General features: G+C 42.4%; 1 protein-coding gene across 1 annotated transcript; it reads left to right on the top strand.

Moving 5' to 3' along the window:
- Positions 1-1,199: 1,199 nt before the first annotated feature.
- Positions 1,200-9,389, top strand: LOC103756319 (organic solute transporter subunit alpha; the record flags this gene model as incomplete). Its single annotated transcript, XM_018083927.3, has 7 exons — positions 1,200-1,367; positions 1,483-1,556; positions 2,971-3,129; positions 5,998-6,109; positions 7,003-7,149; positions 8,512-8,617; positions 9,103-9,389. Coding segments are annotated over 7 exons (1,053 nt in total), but the record flags the coding sequence as incomplete, so codon positions are not given.
- Positions 9,390-9,841: the final 452 nt, after the last annotated feature.

The following is a 9,841-nucleotide window of genomic DNA, read 5'->3' as shown; positions in this document are numbered from 1 at the left end:
CCGTGCCCCTGCCCCTGCCTGCCCCGCCACCGTTCTTCCCCGGCGAGGAAATCCCCGGGCGGAGGGAGGCTGGCAGCCGCCCGTCCCGGTCGATCCCCCTCCTGTCAGGGGGCCGAGCTGCCTCTAGCTTCGGAGCAGGGCGAGGGGACAGCACGGCCCCCAGCCCGGAGCTGCGGGGGGAGTGCCAGAGAACAAGCTGGGCGCGCCGGGGCCGCCCGGTACCCGGCGAACGGAGCGCTGAACCGGCCCTAGAGCTGCTCTCTCGGGTGAGATCTGAGGTGTGGCGATGTCCACCGAGACGTGCACTGCTCCGCCTGCAGCCAAGCCTGGAAGTGCCAGGGGTTTTTGAAGCAGGTTTAGCTTAAAGAGCCTGGGGCAGAGGCTCTCCTTTGCCTTCAGATAGGCTGCGGCCACAGCAGGAGTTAATACCAGCGATGAGCATGAACTTCTAAATTAAGCATGAACTTCATTAAGCATTTCTTCTGTCTCTGGAAACACCACTCTTGAGAAAAAATGCACCTCAACCATCAGCTGTGGGTAAAAGTTGATATCTGTACCCAGTGTCAGTGGAGACATAAAACTTGTCATGTGTGGGTAAATGTTGATATGTATATCCACCATTAAGGTGAAGACATCAAGTTTTATCTCACTCTAGATATATCAGGGGCTTTTCCTTACATTGATCATGTGCCCTACAAATTTTCACTGAACTATTAAGTTTACCTGCCTAAGGAAGTTACATGTAACATGCCTGTTGACATACACTGGAAGCAAAGGACTAATACATGAGTGAACATGTTTGCTTGTGGCCTGCCTGGAAAATTTCCCAGAATATGTATTTACTGTATTTATTTGTATTGTGTATTATGTAGTGTGTATTATGTATTCATTTGTATTCTGCTATATATTCATGTTCCTCTAAGGATATTTGTCCTGTAAATCCACCTTTCTGAAGGGGACTATTGCATAATGCTTTGAGAACATGAAGGCGTATTCTTCCCATGTGCTCTCTGTAGATCCTGGAAAGATTTAGTCATGAACTTAAGTGTTTGAATTGTTCCATGGAGTCAGTGGTCTGCCCGTGTAACTAAGGCTGAGTGCAAGTCTTTGCAGGAACAGGGCAAAGAAGCCCCTCAGAGATGGTGTTGTTACATTAATGTTTAAAATGCTTATGAAATAAATTGGAACTGTCTGTTTTCCTTTCTCTCTCTGCAGGCCTCGACCTACCAGGGAGATTTCTCTTTGCAACCTTGACTCTGATGACACTAATTGCGATTCTGGTATTTATAGAGGAAGCAGTCTACATCTACAGGAAAATCCCCTCCTCCAAAAGATCAATCATAATTTGGATTAATGCTGCAGCTCCAGTAAGTTAGCATGGGAATGAGATAAAACTGAATGTTGAAAGTAGGGTTTCCCAAAAAATCCCCATGAACCTGCTTTATCTCTGCCCTTCTTACAGCCCTTCCCCTTTCTCTGTAGGTGATTTCTACTACTTCATGCATTGGCATGTGGATTCCTCGCTCAACAATGTTTACAGATTTCACAGCAGGAATGTGAGTACTCTGCTTGTTTCTAGATGTTGCCCCAAACCCTGAATTTCTTCCCTTTAAACATCTGCTGCCCTTGGTAACACAGTCATTTTGTAAATTTAACAATTTAGTAATTTTTTGTTTGAGTTGAAATCTCTCAGCAGTTCTTTCCTGGGAGGTGGAGAATGCTGAAACAGTTCCCAGTGTCACAGTTCTCCAATGTGGGAATGTTAGCATGAAGGATCTGTGACTCGCATGTAATTGATCCTTCAGATTGACAGTCACTTTGAAGCAGTACTCTGTCTTTCCTCTCTCTGCATGTCATGGGAAATGAGAGTCTGACCTATGACTTCTCTCCTGCACTTTTACTAATAATGAGCCGTGGAGGTTTGTTATTAATGGTGGCAAGTGAACCTCCGATGAGTATATCAGTGTAAAAATGTTCCACAGTTGTCCTGATAAAAGCACTTTCTGTACAAGCATGACAGCTCTGGCATGCACAGAGAAGGGAGGAATGTGGTCCCTGATTTCTGGATATGATGGCACAGCCCTGATGGGCAGAACCAGGTCGGGGTTGCTGTGGCCTTGAGCACTCCACATTTTGGGATGACTTTGGCACACAGTGCAAGACAGCATCACAGACTTTCATGAGCTGTCTCACCCCATGTTACACTGAATTTACTAAAAGAGTAGAGTAAAAGAGGAGGGAAAACACTGTAGCAGGGAACACTGTCAGCATGCAGCAGTAGTGCAGGTAGTGCAGACTGCCAGAAACCTCCAAGTCCTGTGGCACTTCAAGTGTGTTTGAATTCCCCCCCCTCCCTCGCCCAATCTGCAGGCAGTGCAGCAGAAGAGGACCCCTTTTATTTGGCTGGATTTCCATGAATCAGTTCCTGGGAAGGGTTGAGAATGTGCAGATGGGGAAGGAGGGAGAGGGGGGGTTGAAGCAGTTGGTACTTGGATCAGCTTTGTCTGCAAAGGAACCACGCCCTGACTGGGCCAGCACATTTAATGATAGATGTATATATGAACCTAGCCACGTTTGTTGATTGGAAGCTGTGTTTGAGGAGGAAGAGGACTTGTTCTAAAAAGTTTGGACCAGTCAGGAATAGATAACTTATGGAAAAATAAAGCCATAATGACTTGGGTCAGAAAATCATGTGCTTTAATACTGACTCTGCCACCAGCCACCAGAGTGGCTTTGGGAAATTCCACAGTTGCTCCGTGCCTCGGTTTATTCCTCTCTCAGTGAGGTTAGGGCTGTTCTGGCCCTCTAAGATGAAGGAAAGTGGGAGGTTTCTCACAGATAGTGCCAGAATTTTTGTTGATTGCAAAGCATAAGCTGTAAAAATTAAAAACTTAGAAGGCAGCACTAGCCTGCGCAGGCATACGAGAGATACACAGGCAAGTTCAAGCTGCAATTCTCTTCCTCTCCTAGATTTTTTGCCATAGTTATCCACAAGTTCCTGATGATGATGATCAAAGAGTGCGGAGGTCAAAAGCTGCTCCTCAGGCGGTTTGAAAAGAGTCACTTCACGATCAGCACCGGCCCCTGCTGCTGCTGCTGCCTTTGCCTCCCTCGTGTGCCCATCACTAGGTGAGTTGCCCTTTAAGATTTCCCAGCTTGAAAACGGCTGCGGGAATTCAGCCAATTTGGCAAAGCCAGGCTTACAGCAAAGGGCCTCCCTCGCTTCCCCAAAGTCAGTTTCAAGCGTCTCTTTTAAACAGCGTTGTCACTTTGGGGCTGTACACCACCTCTAATTTATTTTGTTTCTATAAGGCAGGGGGTTGTGGGAGGAGGAATTTCTACTCTAGAAAGCCTAATAATTGAGATTTCAGTTTCTTTCTATTCCAGAAGGGAACAAATATCTTCAAACTGGGTATTTTTCACAAGCAGAATTGTCAGATGGAGACTGTCTTGATAGAAAATTTCTCTCACTTTGCTAAAATTTAAATGTTTCTTTCTGATTTTGACTTTAAAACTACTTCGGTTTAAAATAATTTTTACAACAAAAAGTAGGTGTAATTTCTGGAAAGTTTTGATCTCAATGAAATGGCATTATCTGATGAGGCAAAAGCATATGTTTTCTTCTAGTAAGTATTAAAGGATCTTTGAGAAGTGGAGTAAGGATAGAGAGCTGCACCTACAGGAGCCAATATAGACCTCTGTAACATAGACCTTGCCTGGTGGGGCTCCTCCTCTGGCTCGTGTCACTCTGTCATGTGCAGGCTGCTCCACAGCCTGGAAGCCTCATGTATTTCCCAGGGCTTTCCTACTGGCACAGAGCACAAGACTGTTTCTCTCATTATAAGCAAAATCTGAAGGACTGAATGTGCAAGACAGAGACTATTCTATGAGGGCGTGGACTTTAGTGTCAGAGGGACCTTGGGGACTTTACAATCTGTTAAAGGAAAGCATCAAACAGAACACAGCATAGTGGTTTCTGACACATTTTCAAAAATTCTTATTTTTTACTATATTAATTCTTCCTTAAACTTCCCCATTTGGTATTAGAATTTAAACTCTTGTTTCCATCATTTTGTTTTAACAGAATAACACTAAATATTTACATGGCGGGGGTACCAAGTAGTAAACCAACTAAAAAATGTATCTTTATTTGTTTTTCTTCCTGTGTCTGTCACCCTCTGTATAGGTTGTGGTAACTGGGAGCTTGGGAGAGGATCCTGTACTATGCCCTGCCTGCTGTTGGTCAGTCCAAAGACAGCTTATGCAGGATGATATTAGCTAATATGGACTCATTTCAGGAACTAGATAATGCCTACTGCTGCTGGGAGGAAGGACAGCTGTGTGTTTAAAAAAAAAGGCTTTTTGATCTGCAGAGGGCTTTTGGCTTCTCTGTAGTACTGGGAAATCCATCTGCTCTCTGCTTCTAACTTCCAGCCTTTTCCCATTACAGGGTGACTTTTTTTTTTCTTTTTCAAATACGAGCAAGCTATACCAGAGCAAAGTCAATCTCATGTCCTCCTGTAGGTATCTTATGGGGAAACAGGGAGGTACTCCAAGGGAGGGATTTGTTCTTTTAAAAAAACATAGGCTATCAAGCAGTCCTGGGAAAAATAACAAGGTACAGGTGAGGCAGGGTAACAAGTAGTGCAATGGAGAGAGATGTGGCAGAAGAAATCTGATGGTCAACAAAGATAGACCCACATTGAATCATAGAATCAGCCAGGCTGGAAAGGACCTCCAAGATCATCAAGTCCAACCCTTGATCTTCTACCACTGCGGTTACCAGCCCATGGCACTAAGTGCCACATCCAGTCTCATCTTAGAAACCTCCAGGGATGGAGAATCCACCACTTCCCTGGGCAGCCCATTCCAATGCCTGATTACCCTCTCTGTAAAGAATTGACAAGGGAAACAACTCATGGCATTGCAATGACTGCACTGTTTGTCATATTTATTATTCTTTAAAGCCCTTTGGGAATAATAAATCTTTTAAAAAGCACACACTAAGTGGCTGGTCCATTGCAGGTCTTTTCACATGTGTTTGTGCTGTTCATAATCCTGTGGTTATTAGCTATATTCATTGAGCAATTCCTATAATTTCTGGTTCATGGCTGTATTCTGTAACATATAAATGTTTTCTGCTGAGGCATCTCTCATGGCAGACTCAAGGGCCCAAGGAGCTACAGTGAAGATAACATTGACAGTATAGGAAATAATACACAGGAACAGACTTAAAACATGAGCCATATGTAGCAGCTATAGCTTGTCCTGTGAAGACTAAAGGAGATTTCAGGTCAGTCAGCTTTCATCCCCTCTGTTAGAAAGTTCGTTTGCCCCTTTCCTGCTGGCCTTTAATGCTGCCTGGCCAGGTTACTGTGTATGGGCTGTGTTCTGGACCCAGTTTATACTGACAGAGGTGAGGAAATCCTGAGCTGTCCTGCTGACCTTGTGCAGTTTGCCAAGTGAAAGACAGTTCCTTTCTTCTGTTAGACTGCAGCGGAGCAAAACCATATGCTTATGTGGTACTATTCATGATGTATTGAAAAACTACCAGTCCTTTCACCTAGGTCTGTATGATTCCCTTTCTTGATCTACCACAGGACTAGAAAGTGTCTCAACAGGAAGGCTGAATTGCCCAACTTCACCAGAGAACTGAAATAATAATACAACAAGGCAAGAGCATTATTGTTCAGAAACCGGTTATGCTGCTACTGGCTCCCTGGTTAGCTTCAGGACAGAGAAAGACATCACATTTTGCCCAGTATGTAGTTGCTACAGAGCAGGAAAAGTACTATTTTTGTAGAGACTTTATTAAATAAACACTGGGAAATTCTTGGAAAGATATTCTAATCTTGAAGCTGTTCCTTCTCATATTTTAGCCACATACTACAGGAGTGGAAAAGTTTTGCAGTTGATAGTATCCAAAAAATGTTATTAAGGTTGCTAATAAGATCTTGGTCTATCTAATTTTTTTTTTTATTTTTGTTTTTTGGCCAGGCAAACCCTCTTTTGGCTGAAGGTGGGCACCTTTCAGTTTGCTGTCTTTCGACCTGTGCTCGTATTTTTATCAATAGTGCTTTGGAGTAATGGCAATTACCTCCTTGACAATGTAAGTAAATATTTTAATCAGAGGTGGTCCACAAAATCCATAGGTTTTAGGGTTGATGTTACTGTCTCAGCCTACAGCTGACCTGTGAAATCTGGGAGCACTTCCAAGTAAGTCTTTACTGTATTCTTTTTGACCTTGAAGCATATAATTTCTGCCTTCTAGACCCTCAATTTCCTGTCTTCTCTTGGAAAGAAACTGGGCATCAGGGTATGTTTGGCATCAGACATGCTCCAATACATTTCCCAGTTTGTATGGTTAGAATAGCGGGACTACAAGTTGCCCTGTGTGATGTACCTGCCCTGTGTTTTTTAAAGGTACAGCCTTAAGAAAAAAGTGCATGTACTAGCACGTGTAAACAGGAAGCCTAATTCTATGCTTTTCTGCAAATCATGGTGATTTTTATATCTGTGCAAAGTAGAGAAGATAGTGCTGTACTTCTGCTTTGTCCCATGTAACCTGCAAGATGATGGAGAAGTCTGTGACTGATAATAATTTTGCACCTCTTAGACAACTGAGATTAAAAGTAATTCTTTTTTTGTTGTTTCATGGTATAAAACAAATGACCCATTTGAGATGTCACGTTGGATATGTTCTCATGAGCTGCTGAGCGTTGTCAGCTGCTTCTGGGGTCAGATTGAGGGGTTGTGTCAACTGGTACCTTCCCAGGCTGAACAGATTTCCATGTTGATGCCTGTTGGGTGAGAGCATGAGCCAACAGTTGGTTCTGTGCAGTTTCCCCATGCAAAGCCCAGCAGCTGCTGCTGCCACCAGCTTTCATGGAGATGGGAACAAGCATTTGAACATCTGGATCGTCTAGTTCACAGCTTCTTCCTGGAAACAGTAAAATGCAAAGTAAGGTTCTATAAGGTGCTCTTGTTTTATTTGCTTCTCAGTTATCTCCCAAAGAACCTGCGCTATGGATCAACATCTTCATGGGTGTCCTTACCCTTACTGCTCTGTGGGCAGTTGGAATCGTGTTTCGAAAGGTTAGGACTCTCCTTACCTGTAAGAACATTATCCCAAAGTTTGCCCTTTATCAGGTGAGAAGTTTAATATTTCTGGTAAGAATTTTTCTTAACTGCTGATGCAACACTGTCTCTCTAGTTCTTGGTCCCTCATTGAAAAGTTACAATATTTTCTCCCATTAAATACAGTGTGCAAGGGCGTATTTTTAGCTGATTAAAGCTGCATTTATTTGAAGGACTCTCCTTGGCTGCTGTTCAGTTTTGTCTTGAGCCAATTTACCTCTTGTGTCTTAGAAGTGCTGGAGATGTGAAAGACACATAAAATCTGTCTATCTTTATACCAGATAAAGTATAAAATCACACCATCTGCGGGGCTTGAAGCTTTGTTGATGTGGTATCACAAAATGCAATGTTAAAATGTTAGTGTGTGTCTCTAAAAATCAGGAGAGGATATATTGCATTGTGTGGGTGGCTGTTGTTTGAAGCATTTCAGCATGCCACAATATTCTGTTTTAACAGTATTTTTCTTGGCCATTCTGCATTTCAGGGTTAGATAATAATGAAACTTATTAATGTCTGGAAATTGTTATATAGTAAGGAATAGAACCAGATACGTTAGACTGAACAAGCACAGGGACAAGGCCACGCTCTTCCTCATAACCTTGAAAAGAGTGCAGAAGAATCCTTGGTTATGCATATTTCTTGAGCAGGACATAGAAAGGTTGGTGCACTAAGGTGTCTGTTAAGTAAATTATTAAGCACTTATAACAGATGGTCATACCTGCAAAGATGTGTTAGGGTGAATTCAGGCTTAGGATGGCAAACTCTGGTACTGTGAGGGTTTATACTCAGGCAGCTACAGAAATACTTTGGTATCTCCACAGTGGCAAAGGCCTTTCTCAGAGAGTAGCAGGTAATATGATGCACAGGTGATGGTTGCTGGATTCAAGAGGCAAAGAGTCCTTCCTACCTCCTAGAAAGAAGCCAGTCCCATATAACCTGGGGACTAGGATGTCTCCCTGCTGTGGCAAAAAGAGGAGACAGCAGAAAAAAACATTCTTTGAGTTCTTGAGAATATAAGCTCATAGGTCAAATTAACAGGCAGTTTTTAAAACCTTGTTACCTGTTATTCAGAGCTCAGCATCATTTAAAATCCTAGCTGGGAGGTTTGTGCATATTGTACCTCCCAAATGAAGGGCTGAGAAGAAGCACTTTTCAAGTTGAGCTATAATTTAATACTCATCTTCAGAGCAATATCATCCTGACCTTAAGATGAATGCTGCAGAATGGCAGGCAGCCTGCTGGTAGATGAGAGGAGAGGGAGGGCAAGAAAGGAGGAATGAGGCAAAAGAGGTTCTGTTATGAAAGCAGAATTGGTGTGTGAACTATAAATCCTTTTCTGGTAGCTCAGGCATTTGTTTTCTCTTTCTGGTGCAGTTTATTGTTGTTCTGAACCACCTGCAGACCGTTATTATCCGCATGTTGGCCACACAAAGAATCATTCCCTGTGCTCCACCACTCTCCTCTACAGCCAGAGCATCATGTAAGTTTCTTTGAGAAGAATGTTTTTCATTTACTTATAAAGGTGCCAGTTCAGCGTTGCTAACTGCAATATCTGGTGTTTTCCCAAAGAACTAATTTCCTGGGATCATTAGCTTTTCAAGAATCTCAGTTTTTAGTTAAAAAAACAAGAATAAAAGTTTTATAGCTGTGACACTCATAGAGAAAAACTTGTTAATGAGAAGAGATGGAATCAGAAGTGAGAGGAAAAGAAATCAAAATGCATAATTGCTGTTAATTCTCTTATGTTTTTGATTCATAATTTATTGCATGCTTACTGATGGGCAATACTGGAATTCTGTAGCTGATGTTGCTGAGCATGAGACATACAGGGACTGAATGGTAAAGTTTGTTCCCTTTGCACAGGTGAAAATTAATGAATTAATGAGCTGGGTATTAATTTTGCATCTGATAGTAATCTCCCCCTTTGGGGGGCTTTTCTTTGCCTCTTTTTTTTTTTTTTGGCAGATATAGCCCAGCAGCTTCTCATCATGGAAATGTTTCTGATAACTGTAATCTCAAGAGTCATATATCGGAGAAAATACCATGACCTGGAGCCCCTGGAGTGCACAGATGAAGAAGCTAGGGACAAGAAGCAGACTTCTAAGATTATCCTGAATGGTGCAGTTGTTGAAGATGGCTTGCCAAAATTCTGCAATAAGCCCTCCTGTTCTGCAGTAGCTGGAAGCTCAGCTCAGGAATCTGTATATTCTTGCACCACAAGTAGCCACTGTCCATGTCAGAACAACTTCTGACACAAATGTCTGTGAGCTGTAGAACTGCAAGGACCAGTAGTGGAAAGATAACCCTGTTCATTCTCCAGAGATGCAAACATGGTGTGAGTGTTTTCATACCATGTAATTTAGTAAGATTTTATACCATGTACTTTTATGCTGTTACTGAGCACTTGAGGGTGCCAAACTGTCAATGTGATTTTTTTTATTTTTATTTTTATTTTTTAGCTATTAGAATGGATATGATTTAGAGTTAATCCAGAGACATTCTTGTTCATCTTTTTTATCTTTTTAAAATCTAATTTCACCCTGCATTGCTGTCATATGTCCAAAGCAGCATTTTCTCATCCTTTCTCCATTACAATAGATCATTTCCCACTCCCTGCCATGAGCTCACTATAGCTAATTCTGATCAGTAAATACAGTTGCATATGTTTGATCTGAAATCCCCAAACCTGTGTGGGCTCTCCATC

The sequence above is a fragment of the Manacus vitellinus genome, unplaced genomic scaffold (assembly GCF_001715985.3).
Source record: "Manacus vitellinus isolate BGI_N305 unplaced genomic scaffold, ASM171598v3 scaffold_7_pilon, whole genome shotgun sequence".
In the NCBI taxonomy this organism is placed as follows: Eukaryota; Metazoa; Chordata; class Aves; order Passeriformes; family Pipridae; genus Manacus; species Manacus vitellinus.
This window is presented reverse-complemented; position numbering and strand designations above follow the sequence as displayed.